Source organism: Tyto alba, unplaced genomic scaffold (assembly GCF_018691265.1).
Source record: "Tyto alba isolate M040663 unplaced genomic scaffold, T.alba_DEE_v4.0 Super-Scaffold_38, whole genome shotgun sequence".
Classification (NCBI taxonomy): domain Eukaryota; kingdom Metazoa; phylum Chordata; class Aves; order Strigiformes; family Tytonidae; genus Tyto; species Tyto alba.
Genome location: NW_024881313.1, coordinates 30,428,657 through 30,450,094, shown reverse-complemented (window position 1 = coordinate 30,450,094; position 21,438 = coordinate 30,428,657). Strand labels below are relative to the sequence as shown.

General features: G+C 35.6%; 1 protein-coding gene across 5 annotated transcripts in view; it reads left to right on the top strand.

Annotated features, from left to right (window-relative positions):
* ZMYND11 (zinc finger MYND-type containing 11) overlaps window positions 1-21,438 on the top strand; it is a 106,637-nt gene that overhangs the window by 46,663 nt on the left and 38,536 nt on the right. For all 5 annotated transcript variants that reach the window (XM_032982585.2, XM_032982588.2, XM_032982586.2 and 2 more), the window contains exon 3: window positions 15,739-15,898. In XM_032982585.2, the coding sequence (XP_032838476.1) occupies window positions 15,739-15,898 (160 nt within the window). The remainder of the gene's footprint in view (window positions 1-15,738; window positions 15,899-21,438) is intronic.

Below are 21,438 nucleotides of genomic sequence, written 5' to 3'. Positions count from 1 at the left end.
AATAAACAGGAGAAAGAAAAAATATGATGTCCCAAATGAATTAGTGTGTACTTGGCTCCTACAACAAAGAAAAATGCACCATTAAACTGAAAAGCACCTTCCCAGAGATAGAGAGTTCCAAGCGGGCTTGAGAGGGAGATTATATTTTAGGGAATTTAATTTTTGAGTTTTAGAATGCTTTAAAGCTTATATATTTGCATCATGTCTCCAAGGAGACAAGTGGATAAACTAATGCTATATACTTTCCATTTTAACATTTCAGATTACTTGCTCCAGGCCATATATTAGCTGAGTTTGTTAGCTTTTTATGCTCTTTTTTATATGTAATAAAGGGAGACAGGCACATCTAGCTGGGGATTCATCCCACTCTTACGAGAGATCCCTGTTTTAAGATAGTGCGAATAACATTTAGCTGGGTAAAGTTAGGTAAGGCAAATCCTATTGTTACAAACAAGGTTGAGAAAACAAGTAATTAGATACTAGAAAAAGAAGTACTGCTCTTGGTAACTGAAGGATAGTTTGATTTTTTAAAAAACAGTCTAGATCCAGATTGTATGAGTCACGTCTAATCAGAAGAAAAATAAGTGACTAAACAGAGATGCAAGCAGCCTTAATACTTCGAGAAAGATGTGCAAGGTGTTAGCAGTGAAGAGTAATCTAAAAAGTGCTTAGAAATTATGAACACTTCACATGCACATCAGTGACAAGAGTGCTGAATAGTGATCTAGTTTCTATTATATGATATTTTTAAGCAGATAACTTCTGACAATGGAAAGATAAAGACTAGTACAACTGCAGTTCCCTGAAAGATCATTCAGTGTCTGGGCACATAGGCAAATGTATGAATAATAAGAAAGATCAAAAACAAACAGTGGTCAAAAGTGAAAATTACGACTGTATATACATAGCTGGAGCCAAAAGGAGGATTCTCATACTTGGATTAGTAACATTTTTTAGAAGTGTTAGCACCTCTTGGGATTGACAAAGAATGGCTTTGTGTATTACAAGTATTTGCAAGTAATAATGACAGTGAAATTTATGGAAGCATGTCCTATTCCTGAATAAGGATACAGAAAAGCAGCAAGATAATCCTTTTTTATAAACACGTTTAAGGTGAGTGGCAGTAATCCTATCATGTCTTATAGTGGATGGCAAATGTTTACTTTCAGGGAACTTCACAAGTTGAAAAGATGATTCATGATTTGATTTTATTTTCTTTCTACCATAGTTTGAGTGTTCATTTGTTGCTAGAGACAAGTTGTCCTGTATATTTTGTGACCTGCAAGTCCAAACATCTTCATAGCAGAACCTCTATTGCTGCCTTCTTCATCAGATAGTTTGCTGCTTTTAGGGAAATATATTTGTTGGCTTTTCTCCTAACCGGCAGCTCAGCACAGTTGTCTCCCTCTTTCTAACATACTCCTGTTTATTTAATTTACTTGTTGCATTTCTTAGTCTTCAGGTGCTGAGTAGAAGCCACTGTACATATCAAGGAGCATTTACTTTCTGTGATCAGGGAGGAAATGTTGATAATATAAAAAGAGGATTCATTGTTTATAGATTAGGAACTTTTTCAACTCAATATGTAAAAAAGACAAATTCACATAACACATTAAAATATGCAAAATGTAACCTGTGCATTTTATGTGCACTTTATTATTAAAAAATATCTGGAGTAAAGGAAGACTTCCAGAAGATACTGTCAATGGAAAGTACGCAAGAAAAATCTACAGAACAAGCCACACATTTTCTGAAGAGAACATAACAGTATAAGGATGGTGTAGGAGGAGCCAAGAGCACTAGAAGATACTTCTAATATTATCAGGAAAAACCTATAAGGAAAGGGGCCCTTTACTGAAAAGTCAACTACATCAAGTGTGCTTTGCTTTTTAAATTGATGAGGGGGAAAAGCAAGAGTAGAAAAATGTGTGATTAGAAAGTGACTGAAAACTGCCTTCCATGGAGGAAAGAGTCACTTGGGAAATTTGAATACGCAAGTTAGAGCCTTTAAAAAATTAGTTGGTAAGCTTACTGAACTTTTGGTAATTATTTTAGAAAAGGCATTGCATGCAGAGAAGTATTAAGAAACACAAGAAAGATATATTTTTGAAACAATTAAAAATGTGTGTGTGGAAAAATGGCAAGAATATGACATTTTTAATTGGAGTATTCTATAAATACCTAAAAAAAAACATTGGTAGGGAAGAGATGGCACTGCACAGACTTGATGTCTCCAAACCAAAAAAAAAAAAAAAATCAACAAGTCATTATGTGAAAGGGATTCTGCAATTTTAGTGATTATATTTGGGGGTACATTATATTTGAAAAGGTACTTTCCCTTGGTTGGAGATAAGCATTCTTCAGTAGATTTAAAAGTAAATGAAGGACTGAAAACCAATGTTAAACAAGAAGTAACAGTGTAGTGAATTTAATGGAATTAGTACTAAAAATGCAAACTGCCTTTTGAAGAGAACATAAAATATATATGTAAGTTCCTATCTTTGTACATAGGCTTCAGTGTGTTCGGTGCATTTTTATTTAAGGGTAAGGCTCATTTGAAGGCAGTGGTAACATTTCTGTAAAGGTATGCAAAGTAAATATTCTCACCTAGCTTATGTTGTCATAGTCTATCTCAAGTCAATGAATTATAGTAATTTAAAATCTAACTAATAAAAATATCTAACATTTCTAAACCACCAAATTACTTAATAACAAAATCATATTTCTAAGAAGTATTTATCAAGAAATATGACTTATTTTTCTGTCCAGACTTGATGTTGGGATAATTTGACCCTAATATGTCAATTATTTAGATGAGTATTATTGGTATTAGTTATGCTGTAAAAACTAGTGGAGAAATGGCTTCCCTTATCTTGTGAATTCTCTGTCAGGAGTGCAGCTTGTCAAATTGTTCATCCCTTAAAGTTTGTTAAAAATTATAATTATGCTTTGACTTGCTGTTTTTTCCTCATTATCTTCCATCTGTTTTGGATTTGGGGTAACCTCAAAAATTGATTCTATGGAATAAAATGCCTTTAAATACACTGGAGAAAAAGCATGCATATTTATATGAGTAGGATAAATTATTGATATTCAGTTGCATAGCAGATTGGTAAGTATTTCTGTACAGACATGTTTTTAAAGTTCTCTTTCTTTGGCTACTTTAGTCTCTTCCATTTTCTTTTACAGTGTTTTCTTTATAATTCCCTTATAGGTAGTTGTATTCCTAAGGTTTAATTAACTATTAATTAAATATTTACCCTTTTTCTCACAAGGTACTGGGTTTCCTCAGTAGCAATTTATGAACATTTCATGATCTTTATGATTAGTTCAAAGTTCATTATCTATTGAGTTAATGTTATTAAAATACCCAATTGGCAAATGCAGTGTTCTAGGACTATTATTGGCCGCTTTCAAGATTTTGTCATTGTAAACAGGTAATTATTCTCCTTTCTAAACTATTCCATGAAGACTAATGTGAAGAACCAAAACATAATTGTTTTATTCCATACTTCCTTCCTCATATTTTTTTCTCTCTCCCTTTGATGTGTTTCATGATTTATTTAATTGATTGGCTTCTTTCCTTGTCTCTTATAAAGGCTGTGTCTATACTGTCTTTGTGTACTTTGACAGGGAATGCCTTGGCACCATCTGGAGTAGATATGCTGTGACCACACCACATTGCCTTTGGCTCATGGAGTGTTTCTTTGGCCTTGACATATTCTTTGTTTGTTTTACATGTGTGTGTGGTTCTTCAGTTCTAAGCGCCAAAAATAATACAGCCCACAGAAATGGTATTCTTGAAACTTGAAGCTAGAGGCATGATAGTTTGCCATTGGGCATGATGTGAAGGCATCTGAGGACACATAGCATGCTGAAACAGTGTTGGAGTGCCGCTGGCAGAAGGAGCCAATCTTGGCATGGTTTACATTCGTGTTCTCTATTAAGAGCAAACTAACCTCTTGGCCATGCTTTGCCTTTTTCCCAGGAGGAACAAGTTAGCTTTCTTCATCATGGAGCCTGAGAATGAGTTATTTTGGGAATGACACCAAGAGTGATCATAGTCCAGAAGGTAGAGGTATCCCAACTTTGTGGGGGATGAAGCTGATGGAAAGACCATTAGCTAGGATAAAACTGATACGCTATAATTGGAGAATTTGTGTTATTTTCAAATAGAATGAAACTGAAACTATCAGTTTCATCAGTCGGAAAGCTGTTTTACAACACTGGTGATACAAGATAATATCTTTTTTTCATAAATAGGTACAAAGACTCTCATCTTTTTAATTGGCTTTCAGATGGGACGGTTCAGTACTACGTCCCTGAATGGTCGTAACCATTTTTCCTGTATTTGTTCTGTGGACTTATTTTTGTTATATTCTAATTTAATGTAAATGCAGCTAAGTGGGAACATCTAAGAGAAATGAGCAGGCCCCAAGCTTATATAGAGTAGACTGTCAGTCCCTTGTTAGCTTTGTACGGATTGTCATTAATCAGCATTGATGGGATAGCATGCCAGAAAAGAATTACTCAGTATGAAAGATTACTGTAAAATATGAGATTTTCTGGTCCTACAGTTGAGGTGGAGTCACTAGCAGTTTTAGATTGAGTATGTGACCCTCTCAGTTTGACATTTAGTCCTAGGAGGGGGATTTTTTCTCCAAATATCACTCTGTGAAATTTCTTCAGTCAATCTCTGAGAATAGTTAAAGTTAAGGGCCTCTCCCATCCATAAATCTACTTTTGTTGCCGTAGTTCTTTTGCTGTTCTCTTTCTAGGCTGTCTGCTTTAACAGAAAACAATTTATAGAAGCACTGATTAAAGCAAAGATGAGAATGGGCCATTTAAGCAGGTACAGAATAATCACAAGAGAGTATAAATAAGAAAATGAGCAATTTGAATGGTTAGGGAATAATCACACAAGTCTATAAGTATGTGATGCAGTGGCAAGAAAAAATAAATGAAAGAATAAGATTCTTACAGTATTGCTTATTCGAAGCTCAGAAACTTGTAAGAAAAAAAAACATCACTATTTATGGTACCTTTGATAAAAATTTAAATCTTCCTAGTATTTTGCATGTTGCAACTAAATAGTCATGCATAAACAAAAATAGTAAGCCATGAGAATGATTAGGAGAACAGATGACTCTGGATTTATAACTAGATAATCCTGTTGTTTAACTTTACATGAGCAGAAGTATTGTAGCACCTGATATTTATTTGAAATTAAAGCTTAGAAAAGTTTCTCTGCTTTGTTGGTTTCTTATCCTTTGTCAAGCCACTCCCCCAAAATATTTGTCTTTTTGTTAACAGAGAGTAGGCTTATCTGAAAACAGTTACTTGAAGTTAAAGCATCCTTCTGTTACGCAGAAGAATGCAGTGGTTGCTTGAGTTCACTTTTAGCCAGTGTTACTGTCTCATTTTCTACATCTTTACTTCATCCTCATGTATGTTTTAAATGTGACCATGTGAAGCAAATAGTGTGATTAAAACCAACCCTTCAGATTCTGGAACATGTTAATCAAACCCTGGTCAGTTGTACTGTGGTGAAACAGGTCAATATTGAAGGAGATGCCCAGGAAAGCTCAAATTTTGCCACTTGGGAAATGATGAGAAGAACAGTACTATGAAGGTTTTTTTCCATGCCATGTAGTGTAATAGCAGTTTGTAATTATGCAAGGGTAAGCAGAAGTTTGGAGGTATAAGATCTGACAATAAGAAGCATGATGCTACTTCTTCAGCAGGCCATATAGCTGCTTCTAGTGGCAGCCCGTCTGTTGAGTGTTCACCTCTGAGAAAACTGAATTCAGTTTGTATTGGGTTGGCTTAATAATAGATATATGTATTACAGAAACACACCACCAGGTGATGACAAGGTAGAAGACTTAGTTTCAAATACCTCTTTCTGCTTTCTGTAATAGTCAAAGACAAGGTACTTTCTGTCTGACTCCACTAAGTCAGTCTCCTTTTCCATTTCTTTTGCTTCCCTTCTCTCTTTCACATGATAAACTTCAGTTGCTTCTTTTAGTACCAAACCAATGGGTTTTTTTCTGTTTTCTTAACACTATATTTATGTTAAACGAAGAGAAAGGACTAAGTCTGGAGTTTTAAAGCTTGTAAATCCTTAGTCATAGATCATCCCTTGGGGGAGGAGAAAGCGTTCTGTATTTTTTCAGCAATTTTTTGATTGATTTGGTTAAAAATCATCATATTCATAAAACAAAAAGCAGCCAAAAACTGATCATTTGAGTCCATAATAACAACATTTTTAGTAAAAGTATTATTTTGGTTATATATAAAAACTGCATTATGTGTGCATAACTGTCAGTTAGAAGCATAGCAATACCTTGCATAGAAATATGATGGACACCAAAACCTTTTACTTGTTTGACACATTAATTTTTCATACTGATGGCTTCATAGTGAGGTTAAATGATGCATTCAGGTCAAAATTTTCAGACATTTTCAGAAGTTCAGATATATGCTATGGAGTAATAAACAGAACACTGAAGAGTATATATATGCAGGAAAGTGCAGGGAATCTCACCAGCCTTTGCATCATAACCGATACACAATTCTGCTTCTAAATTTGTACTGAGACTGACCAGTGAGGTACTATTCAGCAAACTAATAGGGATTTTTAACATCCAGATTCACAAAAATATTGAACAGAAGTGAGGAACTAAGCTAAACACTCATATTTCATAAGACCCTTAAGAAGGAATGACAGATTGTCACTGATTGTAGAAGGAATGTTCACAGTGGCATATGTTCATTAGATTTCACCTGTGCTACCTGTAGATAGCTACACTTCTCATAAAGCTTTTACCTATTTGTTTTTATGGTGTTTAATCTTGATTTTATGAGTTCATAATGATATTGTTTGGAATATTATGTAACTTTAATATTGCTGATATTAATGGTCCATTTTAAGAGCTTCTTTTAGACATTTTTGACTAAGGAGGGTGGAAGCAGGGATGACAGGAAAAAAAATCAAACTTTTCTTGGAAAAAGGCTGTAAAGAACCTAGACGCACTTGCTTGGAGTAGTAGTAGAATCAAAATTTCTGAATTAGTAGATTTATTTAGTGTGTCATCTTGAGTTTATAATGCATATTAATAGTTGCTCTTTGTCCCATAAAGCTCTTTCATTGATATAGTTAAGATCCTCAATTTGTGTAATGATTCAATTTAATCACATTAATTAAACTGGTTAAAAGAATACATAAAAAGAAATCCAGATATATTAAACAGTGTTGTTTGTGATTTGTTAGGGATAATTGTTCCTTCAACTTGGTAATGAGCCACTGTCCCTCCATGTGATGAAGAACATTGCTACCTGAATTGCTGGGTCTGCATCTCAGTGCTGGCTGTCATAAGACTAATATAGTGCCTAGTGTAAAAAATTCTTCACCATGGGACTGACAGAGATTCCTCCAGCCTTGCTACCTTTTTTTCCTGCTTTGTGCTGACTACATGGAATGGAAAGGATGCTGTAGGTGGCTGTGAAACCATTACACCTGTAGGGGTTCAGCCTAAAAGGCTATTCTGTTGAGGACTAGAGCTTGAGGTGAGGCTGATCTTTTTGTGTATTTGCTTTGATCAGAAATATTAATGTACACACATCAAGTTCCTACAGTTCATTTTGCAGAAAATAAATAGGTAGGAGCTTGGATGATCTAAGGAATCTTGCTTGATCAATTTTCCTTATCTAATAATTAAGAATGCTCTTATGCATTATTGCTAGTAAAGCAGTTTTCTTTATTTACCTCAAAGGTCAATGTTCTTCATTGATTTAGTAGGTGAAGTCATCTCTGGGCTGAGCATGAAAATGACTGGTAAATAAAATGATTCACACTTACAGCACAAACACATGGTTATTAACAACAGCTGTACTCATTGTTTGATGTTTGCTAATGAGTGCAAACTCATTTAAACTCTCCTTACTGTGTGTTACTATAAAAACTGTAATGTACAATATTTAATACTTTCTTTAGATAATACATGCAAACTATGAACTCCAATATAAATATCGAGAAGGAAAGTAGTGGAAGTGTAGTTGACTTGAAAATCACTATCCCCATTTTCATTTTAATAAATATGCTCAGGTACCCCACACTTCTACTAATATTTGTATTGAAGTTGTGGAAGTTTGCACAGAAAAATACAGAACAGGCTATCTTTATTTCTAATTAGTAAAAGCAAACCAATTTACTTTTTGTGTCATAACCAGTATTGATTTTTGCTCAAATCTTTATTATATTTGAAACTTCTAGCTTATATTTGGTTTCTTTGCTGTAAATAAATGTGGCTTTCTATTAGAAGTAACAGGTAAAAATGAGTGTGACATGGACGTTTAACAGGTTGTTATCTGGCCTGAAGTGCTCATCAAGGCTTTGTAATCAGTGGAGAGAGAATGATCTCTAAAGCACTACTCCTACCAACCATTTTAGGCTGCTGTTTCATATTGCCATTCATATAAATAATATCATCACAAAAAGAAGCAGGCCTGCCCTGATGGCTTTTCCAGCCGTTCTGCTGTTCCCTAGCTGGCAATTAGGTGAACGTTTGTGTGACAGTGTGATGATTTTGAAACTCAGCCAGGCTAAAACTAATCTGACAAAAAAAAAAAAAAGTTACTTTTAACCCAGATAAGAATGGAAATGAAATTAGATAGAAAACTCTAAAAAACTGAATCATGAAAGCACTTGAATGTATATATTTCAAGCATGTTTTGAATTGAGGTGCTTAATATGAGCTGACTAAATATTTAATTTGCAAGGTATTAGCTAGGATGTTATATTCTGAGTCATGTATTACTTGTTTGTCTCTTCAGTACATCCACAGAAAAGTGATTGATGGAACAGTGGCTCTGCATATACACAAGCAATCATATACACGAATGCAATGCCCCTGAACAATTAGTGCTTCTGTTTGCCAGTAGTGCTCAGTGCACATACATGTACATTACCAGCACTATCACATATAACTTTCTAGGTTGGAAAAATGGGAGTAGAGCCCTTTTTTAGATAATTTCCTCCTTAAGGAAGTGGTAGTAGTTCTGAACAGGAGATTTTTGTAGATAAGGATTGAATAGCTTGGTATCTTAATCACTTGCTTTTCATGGTCATATTGGTGGGTTACACAATCTTAAGTGTATAGTGAAGTCGTATGAGTGAGAATTCAGATTACTGAAACTAGGAATTACCTGAGTTAAAATTACCCTGTTTTTGACAGAAATGACCCAGGTGATTAACATTATAGGAAACTGCATGGTGCCTGGGGTATCTAAAGCATGCACAAACGAGACTACTCCTTACCTTTGTTTTAGCAGCAGCAGAATAAACATCAGGCAGATCAGAGTTTCATTGAACTGCTGGATCTTACTGTTTCACTATCAAGTTTATGCATTCTTGTTTTATAAAAACACTGCACAAAATTAGGTTCCATATTCATGCAAATGCTGTATTTCTAGACTATGAAGGAGAGATTAAACAAATTTTAAAAACATTTCCTACTTAGATAGTGTATATGTATTCAAAATGAATGTTGCATCTCCCCATTGGAATTTTGGATGGCACAAAATATAAATGATATAATCAGTGTTTTATTGCACACGCAACAGCTCTGGCAATGCCTGCATGGTCTGTGCAGTGTGCTGTTGGTATGTGGAGCACAGTGGAAATCTAATGCAGCCTGTTCATATACATGCATCTCTCTCTGTGAAGTGTAAGTATAGAGGAAGAATGTTATGCTTTGGTTGTCTTTATCTTAGTGAATTTAATCCCTAATTTAAACTTCAGAAACTGTAAACATATCAAGAAGTACCTTAGAAAACAAAAAGTGTGCTGCTACGTCCCCACTGTAAACAGTTCTACTTTCCCTGTGTGTCTGTATTGTTTTCAGCTCTCAGACTAGCTCTTAGTTTCTGGCAAATCTATTGTTTTGAAATACAAATACCCATAATGTTTAGCCCAGGTTTTGTGAAAGTTGATTTGTACCACAGTGCTACATCTGGTGGGAGTAGGCAGTCCACACTTTAGAGTTGAGACCTTGAGGTGCAACTCTGAGCACAAATCTTCACTTGGCTCTCCACAAAGATAGCTAGTGGATTTCTGAGATTTGAGCCTGGGTATTCTAAGTTCTTATGCCATGTAGCTGTATTTGTTCAAAAGGAAAACAAATAAAAACAACCCAGCAAAAAACCCACAGCCATCTCTTCCATTTTTACTTTCAGTATGACCAAGTTACCTATTCTTTGCAAATTAAAAAAAGTCTTAAAAGAAGTGTGTGGGCCTTCTATAAAACTGCTGTCATACCCTGAATCTAAAGCAAAAGGCATCATTTCTCACCAGAGGTAGAAACACAATATAAAACTCAGAATAGATTTTTGGCTGCTTTCCTTCCATTTTATGTATTATTCCTTAAGGTCTGTCCCTGAATCTAGGACATTTTTATATACCTGTAGGTAACATTTAAAATTAATGGCAGTCTTTCAGTTGAGTTTAATGGAATCTGCTGTATTTTATCAGATCTCAATTGTGAGATGGGCTATGCGTACAAGGAAATCTTAAGACCTCTGTTTCTCCCTGGATGATTTGCTCAGCAGATAGTCTGCTGCTGCCGGCAGTCTGCTACTTCCCTTCCTGTCATGGAGGGTGGAGGCATCCAGCACAGACAGAGATAATTGATCAGACCAAGATTACAGTGTTTGCCACTAAAATTAGCATCTACCTACACTCGTCACACTGCTGTATTTTATGTAAGGCAGCTATTTCCTATATGTATTTTACTTTAGCCTTTTACAGAGATGCTTGCTGTAGCATTTTTTTCAGTATTTTCCTTTTGATGACTTAAGGTGGCTGAAAATTCAATTCCTTATGAGACCAGAAAAGTGGAGAATTTTTTTTTAAATACCTGTGTCAACTTTCCACCTTAAATAACATTCCTTACTTCCTTCCTTGGCCAGCTCTGTTTTTTGGGCCACAACACAGCTGTGCCCATGTAAATGATTTGCTGCATCTCAGTAGACCACAGTTGCCTTCAGGAGGACTCTTCAGGAGCAGTTAGCTATTTATGTGCACTGTTTTGTTGCCATATATATTAAGATCTTTGGGACAGGATTCGGCTTCATGTTGTGTCTCGCACCACACCAAGCAAGGGTTGTGAGCTGTGTGACAGCTGTAGGCGAAAGTTCACCATCTGATCCCCTGTAAGCGCCAGCTACTTTTGTATCTGTTTTGCTCCCATAGTGATCACAGCTTTAGAGTCTGCTTCCTCCACACCCCTTAGATCAAACCAAACCTTTTTCTTGAGTTTTACTGTATGCTATGAAGCACATGCACTAGATACAGGTTTTGAGTAGAAAGACATGCTGAACACTGGCTAGTTTGAGAATTTTTTTAAGTTTTAGATGTAAATTGCTCATATGCTGACAGATGTGGTGCTTCTATGTCTCCAGTACATTAGGCAGGCAAGTGGTTTAGAGGTGGATTAGGGTACTCCCGTGATCCAGTTTTGTTTAGCAAAGGGACATGACAAGATCCAGTTGTCACTTGATAGTGGCATGAGTTGTAGGAGCTTCTTTTCACTTAGATATACATTTGATGGTGTGACAATGCTGAGGTTTGTTTAAGGGTGGTAATGAACAAGCTAAGTGATAAATACTCTTATCCTTTGCTTTCCGCGTGATGTTGCAATAATTGAAAACATGCTTTAGGAGGATCTTAGAAGTTGATTAAAAAAACTGTAATTTTGCTAGATTCTTCTATGATAATGTCAAGGAGGTTTATGCTGCCAGTTGATAAATGCAGAAAATACTGACCTATAAATACTGTAATATTGAACAGCAGTTCAGTTCCTTCTGTATCCCGCAGACAGGCAGACATATTGGGTGAGGTTTGAAATGTAATATGCAGATTATCAGGCCAAATCTTCTCTTTTCATCAGACAGACCCTCATTTTCTATAGTAGGGATCAGCACAGTTAAATTTTATTTGAAGTGCTGTTCCAGCCCTCTATCTGGTTAGGGCCGGCTTGCTGATATGGGGGATTTTACTTTGTCTTCATGCCTTATTCTCACCTATCTGAGAATGTATTTACTTTACTTCTTGTGGCTGACTACATAATAGCAGTATAGGGATTGTATTACACTTCCCAATCTGTCAATATGGAGGACTGGGCAAGAGCATAAAAAAACAGTATTGCTTCAACTCCCTGTCTCCAAGGTAAGGCTAATCAGCTTTTGTTGAAAACAGCAAGCAGGGATTGCTTTATCTCTCTTACTCGTTTTTTTAACTTCTCAGTGCCAGATGCTTCAGTGCATGCAGTGCCAGAAAAAAAGACCTGCGTTCCCTGGATTAGTAGTGTCACTTCTGCACAAAGATATTTCAATATTGTTTTTCCCTGATCTAGTAATGAGTCTGATGTGGTAGTTAGGACTCCAAACATTATACCTTGAGTCTCTAGGCTGGAGTTTAACTTATTTTGTGTTTCCAGCATCTTTGACATGTTGTGACAGTTTTCCACATTTCATTATTAAAAAACTTTAACTATCTTTTCTGGTTCAAATCCTGTGCCTTAATCACTTCTTAGTTTAGCTGTCGTCCTTCTGGCTGAAAAGAAACAAGACAGGATTTCATCCAGACCCTGCCAATGTATTTTTGTAGTCTTTGTGAATATCTAGCAATGTACGCTTCACAGGTTTTAATATAAGTAAAAATTTGGGGGGAGGGGCACTTTCCTAACAGCAGTTCTGCTCTTCTAAGTAAAAACATTCTCTCTACATGTGTGTGCTTTCCTGTGAAATCTGATAGCATCTTATTTTAAAAATGGAAAACATAGTCCTTGTGGTTCTCCAGACTGCACAGTCTGAACATTGACTCAAGTATTCTTCAGAAAGCCACTGGGGATTTATTACTCCTGATTTACAGCTGGGGAAAATGAGGAGATTGTTTAGTTGGTGGCAGTACTTTCACTCTGGTTGAGAACACAGATTAGATTTGAGAAATGAGCCTTGTGCTCCTTTTCACCCTGCCGCAGTTGAAACAGGCAGATTAAACCTCTTAGCTGATTAGAGTTGGTTTAAGGATTTTTGGTTTGTATTATATATCTGTTCTGTTCAGAGGTGTGAGTGAGAAATAATCACCAAATGTGTAGCTTACATTCAAGAGTTTTGTTGGACTGGGTTTCTGCAACTGTGGATGATGCAATGCAAAACACTTGGTTTGTTCAGCAGGATGCACTGAAGATTATGGCCCTGAGTTAATATTTGATTTCTGTTCTCAGACCTATAGCAGCCTGCTGTATAAATGTAGGGAAATCACTTCCTTGCTCAGGGCCTGATTTGATCTATCAGTAAAATGCAGAGAATGATAGTTAGTAGCTATGCTGTGTATTTTGAGACCAATTAAAGACTTGAAGGAATTGCAGAAGACATGAATGCTGTGGCACTGATGGGAAGGTTGTTAGTACAGAGTTAAAATGGAAATTTACAGAAAACCCAATAAAATTAGCAAACGTTGACAAAGATAATTTGTACTTTAAAAATCTAGTTGTGTTTGCATAAATATGTGCATATGTGCACACACGCATGAAATACATGTAACATGAGTATATAAACAAATTAGCTCTTTTCCCTATTTCAGGCAGTTTTAAAGCTTCAGCTCATTATACCTCGGTAAACTAATGTTGTTCACTTGCATTCTGTTTGAAAGTGAAGCATGAGATTTGAGTTTCTGCCTGTTTAAGACCTCCTTGGATTTTGGAGAACTTGGGAAACTTGGAGACACATTTGTAGTGTTTAATATCACTTGAACAGGTTCTCCTGTTGAGTTTTGGTTTCTACAGAAGCAGAGAGAGATCAGGTTGAGCAGACGAGCATCGACCCAGTGCGATGTAGAACTGAACTAATGTGCCTGTCTTCTGAATTACTGCTTGGACATTGATCCGTTTTGCTGGCTAGCATAAGTTCCTTATATATTAGCTTGGGTTACAGACTTGAACAGAATTTTGTTCTTTCTGTATTAATTTCATTTCTTATTACTCTTTTTATGCAGTGGTAGCGTGCAAAAACCAACCAGACTTGGACCATGTTGTGGTAGGCATTGTAAAATATAATAAAAGGCAGCATCTGCCTCTAAGAGTTTTTACCCTAAACACACCCCCGCCGCCCAAGATCATGAAAACATGCTGCACTTATGTGAATGCCTCTGATACCAGGCAGAAATTTCTAAATGTCCTGTGTTGCTCTGATTATTGTATAATTTACTACACAAGTATATAGTTCTACTCAATCAGAAGTTTACTGTATGATTATATGCATTTAATTTTCTGTAGAGCAAAACAAAAAGATTAGATTAGTTTAAGCCAGTTCCAGCAAAAGCTTAAGAGAGAATGCAGGTTTGGAAAAGATCTTTATGCATCCAAAACAGTAAGAAGTTTGAAGGACATATGTCTTCAAACAGAAGGAGTGATTGGAGGGTTGACCACTAGAGTGGTATTCATCCCTTATTGTAAGTTTATAACTTCTAAGGCATTAAAAGTTTCTGTCAGCCATGTTATTAAAAAAAAATTCTGAACTGATATAACTATTTTTCTTTTTTTTTTCCCATGTAACACTACTGCTTTATGACTTTTCCTCAAGTTTGCTCCTGACAAAAATTGTATTTTTTGTAAAGATGTTTGTGATGACAGTCACAAAAGAGTCATGTTTGCTAGAATTCATGAAGCGTGAAATAGAGGATATGATAGCTGACAGCTTTGTCTTAAAGCAGGCAAATTACACATTTCTCTCCTAGGAGACAGGTAAAGATAGAGCACCTGGATAAACCAAAAGGGAGAGAAATTGAGTTAGCCCTGTAACTGTAAGAGACCTATAACTAGAAAAATATGTCCACACAACAGTTGGTTCTAAGTCAGTTCACTTATCTGCTGATTACATGTGATTGCAGCTCTCTTCTCTATGTACAGTGACTCATAGATATGTTCTTGGAATTCTGCTAAAAAAATCTGAGGTGTAATGATCTTAAAACAGGAAAGTCATCTTTAGTTGAGGAAAGATCGTTTTATGTTGTTTACTCCAAGTTAATATTTGGTGTTGGTCTAGAAGTAAATTATACTGGTTAAAGGTCAGCTTTATATAAATGAATCTCATGTATATACACAGTTTAGGCTATGTATATTTTGTTCTCACCAGTGCAGTTCATCATAGTGCAATCACTGTGGTTATCTCAAGAAAAGGAGAAAAACCACTTAGTACTATAACTCTAGTTGGTGGGTTGATATGTGATGCATAAATTTCACATATTTTATAAATGTATTGTACTCACAGGCATCGCATAGATTCACTGGTACATCTCCAGGTTAATTCTATAGTACGTATGCCATAGAAAGTATTACAGAATTGCACATTTCAGTTAATTTAAAGAAGTCTCTTTAGGGGCACAAGTGGATGTGGAAGTTGAGCAGAGACAAGCCCAAGCAGTGTGTGTATTAGTTTTGGGGTGTGATCATTTTTTTTGGTAGAAATTACTGTGTTACTACTTGTCTAAGTATATATGTGATAACTTCAAGGGCAAGAAAAGATGCTTTGGATTAAAGAGGGAATTTGTATAAATTTTGAGTACTTAAACCTAAAACTTAGACTGTGTATTATTTTAAATCATTTGGAAAATATTTTTTGCTGACAAATTTTATAGTTTAACACTTACACTTAAAGACTTTTGTGCTTTGTGTGCAGGTATATGTCTCGAGTCCATGGTATGCATCCAAAAGAAACCACACGTCAGCTGAGTTTAGCAGTCAAGGATGGTCTTATTGTTGAAACCCTGACGGTGGGGTGTAAAGGGTCAAAAGCTGGTATTGAACAAGAAGGATATTGGTTGCCAGGAGATGAGATTGTGAGTATAATCTCTATGACAAAATAAATCAAAATTTCTGGTATCTTAGCATGAAACTTGTTTTAATTTCTATTTAAAGTTATTTATAGATGCTGTGTTGGTGCTTGTGAACAGGGAAGTAATGCACTATTAAACTTTTTAACATTTTCTATTCCATAGAAGCTATTTCTTCTTGAATTCTGAGTTTTCTGCTATGAAGCACTGGCAAAGCCCTTTGCTTAGTCATCCCTCACTTCTATGTAGTATTCTCTTCTGCAGCTGTACAGGAAGACAGTAAATACTATTGGTATTACTTGAAATCCTCAGATGTCCTTAAATCCCAAAGACAGTTTCTTTGTAAAAAAAAAAAAAAAAAAAGGACAAGAATTTTTGATGAATCCTGATTTAATCTGAATTTGAGGAAGGAAGAACTCCTCCCTTTCAAAAATACAACAAGAAGTTGTACATTTATATACAAACACACATGAAAAGATGTGTTTTACAGAAATTTGTGAACACCAGGGCATTCAGTTAGGAAGGATTTTCTTAGCAAAGTACTAACAGGCTTGTTCCACTGGATGTGTAAAATAAATATTTAAATTGAATTAAACAGGTTGAAGGTTATGTGAAGGGAAGAAAAGCATGTTTTCTCAATCCCTCCATAGCTGAGATGGAATGCATGCACAAAGTTAACTGAGAATAGTCCCATAGACTAGGAAAAAGCTTGCACAGTTGCTTTGCCTTGTTCAGAAGTGTGGTCTCTGTATTTACAAGACCATGTTTTCATAATTAAAAAAGAGAGTTTGGCAAAGCTTTAAGATACTTGAAATAGGAACAGTTGCTTTGAAATACAAATTGCATTGAATACTGGTAAAATGGACAGCATTGTCTCAGACATAGATAATAACTTAAATTTTGAGGAAAAACAGAAAAACACTGCAGGAAAATAAATTCTAAAAACCACTGAAATGCTCATTGCATTATTGCAGCCATCAATAAGACCCTGAAAGTGAAACAACGGAGTATTTTTTGTTTTAAAGTGAGAGAAACAGAAAGTGGAAACAAGCAGTATCCATAACAGAAAACATTATGGCTAAAATTATCCCAGTCGCAATAATTTAAAGTACTGAAATATGTATCTAATGTACATTATGTCACTGTTAAGATCCTCATCCTGATTTCATTAGAAACCCTCAAGGGAGCCTTTAAGGGGTATTTAGCTCTGTTTTTATTACTCTCCCTGGGAGTAAACATTTCAGAATTCCACCTTAACTTGTTTAGGTGTTTCTTATGTCAGTTTTATCTGTTTAGAGGTTATTTTAACTGTGTAGACTCCACATGACATAAAGTCTGAGATCTGTTGTTATCTCAAGTATTTAGTATGTTTGTTTCCTCTATTGAGAAAAAAAAAAAAAAAAAAAGATTCAAAATGCCTCATACTAGCCATTTCTTAAACAGTCATTCAGAAATGTTCCTGCTTCTTATTAGCAACATTTGTCTAACAATACCTGTAAGATAACCAGCATGTAAATTCCCAGTGCGTCATGAAAATTGCATAATCATTTCATCTCAGAATTAGAAGAGTTGTCTTTGACTTGACTGAAGATGCTGCTTAAGTCACATCAATAGCCCTTTGGTTAGAAGTATTGACTGTATTTTCAGCATGACTGCTAATCACTGATGCATTGTGCTGTGTCCATATGCCTGATGTCCATCTCAGTTGTTCAGAACACCAGTACACACTTGACTTAACAATTTTATGAAAAAATAGGAATCAGCTTCTGATCCAGGCCATGTTTCAACAGTACCCAACCTTCAACTTCTTGATCATAATACTGAATCAAAATACTGCAGACAGATGGAGCAAAACACATTGACTTGGTATAAAGTCATTCTCTTTGTTCTTTTATTCAAAAAATTTTAATGAGTAACAAAGTGTCATTGTCATCACTCGACATCAGATCAAGTATTTTCCATTCTCCAACAATTGGTGCAAAACCATGAAGTTTGGTATGTTCTCTACATTGGACACACTGGATAGTTTTACAGATGCTTTGTCTGCACTTGATCAAGATGCAGTTTGTAGTTCTTTGTAATTCAGTACTGCTCAGATCTGGTACTAATGACTGTTGAACCATGAGCTCAAGTTACATTTCAGTGAGGACAAACACACAGAAGCCTTTTCAGAGATCCACTTGTAGGAGATAGAACTCTGTGAAATAGGGCTATTAATGTCGGAATAGGGATTTCAGGCTCACCAAACTTTAGCACTTACAGACAGACCCTTGACCCAATTGTCAAACTCAGTTTGAATGGTACTACAGGAACATGGAAAGCTCATAATGTGAAAGAGAAAGGTCTGAGAACTGATCCAACACCTATTGACATCAGTACAAGAATGCCCTTAGATTTTAGCTTGTTTTCTGGCACCACAGTGGAAGTCAGTAAGGACCAGCTATTTCAAGGAGTTAGCAAAGGGACACATTCCCGTCGTCCCTCCCCCCATTTTTTATTTGAGTATTTGCTTGATGTTTCTTTACATTTTTGAAGTTTTGGATCTAAATATTAGCATTTTAAATCTATATTCTAGTAAATAAATTACTGGCCTGGGCTGTAGAACTGCTGAGCAGTTCAGACACTCCTGTGTCTGTTACTTACATAGGTGTCTGACCAGAGGCTGCCACAAGGCCTGAAAGTACTGGTCTTAATAATGACTGCAGACTGATTGCTAAATGGTAACAATAATTGAAAGTATACAGATTGTGAAACACAGCTCTATTTGGAAAACATTAATTAGATAATCTGTGGTGCTTACTCATGTGTTTCCAAACATTTTCCCTATCCAATAGGTTGACATAATGATATATCTATGCAGTAAGGACACGATCTCTGATAGGGTTACTCTTAGCCTTCAGAGGAATGTGTTAAAAATGATATGCTACTTTGCTATCATTATTCTATCAGTATGTTGAAGCTGTGGTAAGAAAAAATGAAGAAAAATCTCATCTATTTAGAGATATCCTACAAAAGAACAAGCTGAGATGCAAAGACAAAACAGTTTAAGGTCATCAGGGGGCCCTTCAAAAAAGGACAACTCATGAAAATGAATGTGCTGAAAAATTGGGAAAAAGAATTATCAGATTTAAAAGAATATGAAATTGTTTTCTTTTTCTCTCAGATATATGTAGGAGAAATATATAAGTTACTAAACTTAAAATATGGAGTCATTTGCCAGGTGTACTGTATTCCAACTGATATTTAAGAGTACCTTGGTACCTATACAAGAACTTTGCTGCAGATATCATACCTCCAGGTCTTGTGCAGGTATTCATTCTGTTTGCTCATTGCCATTTATACAGATGTTTTGCACATTTTCAAAATGTGTTCTCATCTTACAGGCTTTCTCATCTTGCAGATGATTAATGCATTTGACACAAAATAAATGAGAGAAGAAGTTATTTTCCATTGTTGTCCAGGATATTAGTTAGGAACTTTGCATTTTCACTGTTTGTCGATGCCATTATTACGCAATTCAACAAAATCTCTGCAGCTTCTTGCCTTGCAAGGGAAATGTCAGTCCTGAAATCTGGTAATGGAAGTTTACATTTTCTTTCTAAAAGCTTTATTTCTGTTTCTCACAGAACCTGAGGAATTTGGAAATGTTATTTATTATTAACGTAAAAGAAATTTTCTCCTTGCTCTTTGGGTTTAGAAAATCAGTGTTGTTAACTATGTTTGCAATGCAGTCAATAAAATAGAAGGGAAACGTAGGTCTTGAAGAAAAGAATCACAAATCTCCTTACCTAGTAATTTCTATTTTCTGTTATGCCATGATTTTTATGTACATTTATCTGTGTAAAATAGTGCTCAGTCTAATCCCAGTGAAAGAAATAAAACTAAAACGCCAATGTCATGTAGCTTTATGGGGGGTTAGATAAAGTTCTTAGAGTTAGTTTGTCTTACTCATTTACATATTTTGTTATTTTTCTACAGACAGTGTGCACGGAACTATTTTGAGCATTTAATGTGCTAATTCTCCTCATGATTAAAGTCATAAAACTGCACTGACCCAGAGAAAGGCATTATGAATGTATAATTTCAATTTACATGTGTTTATAAAGCCAAACAATACTGTGCTCTTCTAAAATGGAGATGTGTTGGTAACACAGGTTCACTGTTTGCATCTGAATGCAACATATCTCATAGCACTGCTGTGGTTTAAATTTGGTTCATAGTGGCCAAATTCTGTAATGAAAGGTGAAGAGTGAGGCTTCACACTTAGTTAAGGCACTTTGAGCTATTTCATCACTGACAAAATACAGACAAGGTGATTGTCTTTTCAAGAAGTTACTCTCTTAGAGAGTTCTATTTTCTCATCATTTAATTGATTGCTCATAGAAAGAGTGAGCAACTCTTCTGGTTAGTTAAGTCTGGCTTTGAGATTTAGTTACAGTCTTTCTTGTGCACTTGTTCCTCTCCGTATCTAAATTATTGCCTCTCCAATTCTTCCATCTAAAGATTTTTTAGTTTAGTGGAGAACATGCTATTTGGAGAGGCAGTGTGCTAGCTTTCTTGTTTTCAGAAAACATTAGAAGTAGAATGTGCTTTTCCCAACACACTCCTGTTTTCATAACTTGGCTAACTCATTACTGGGTATTTTCTGATATTTTATATCTAGAAAGTACTGGTGCTTGCTGAAAGTGATTCCAGATACTTTCAAGTCTCAAGGCTGCCTGAATAATCCATCTCTTCGTTCTGTCTGCTTTCCCATCATTTTAACCTTTATTGTAACCCATTGCCAGCACTGTGAGTTTTGAAGGTGGTTTTGTTAACCCTAGTGACCTTAGGCACACACCCAGTGATTGTTGTGATTTGATGTGTTGCAGGTTCGATTTTGCTAGGATCAGTCTATGAGAAAATAGTATTTTGGCTGTTAAGTTTGTGTTATTCTAAATTGCTTTAGATTGAACCACGGCTGGGTTCCTTACTTGCCATGCTTAATTACTTTTGTAATTATATTGATTTTTCCATGCTAGTTAGTATTGGTAGCCAGAAGCCATTTTTTGAACTGGCTATGTCATCTTGAGTGTCCATAAATATGAAGATAATAGTAAAAAGCTTAAGAACAGTCACTGTGAGGGTTTGAATCTTTTCTGTACATAAAATACACTTTAAAATAAAATAAAACAAAACAAAACAAAACAAAAAAACAACAAAAACCAAACCTCAAACCCACAGGCAATCTACAGAGCTACCAGTTACTGCTAGCAAGCTAGGGGCTTCCAACTAACTACATTGAGGAATGGTTTTAACGTGCATTCCATTAATTTTGGTTAGATGTAGAAGGATAATGTGAAACAGCAATAGTGACAGCCAGTGCCTTCATCATGAAAGCTCTTACAACTAGAGAGCACACAGAGGAAGAACATGTCACACCAAATGAAGAAAACTTTCCTTCAGTGTTTAAAAAATTCTCCATTTGTCTTATCCATCCATATTGTCTTTAATCTGAAGTCCTTTGTGAATTTGCTGATCCATAGCCAAACATAGCCTGAACCATG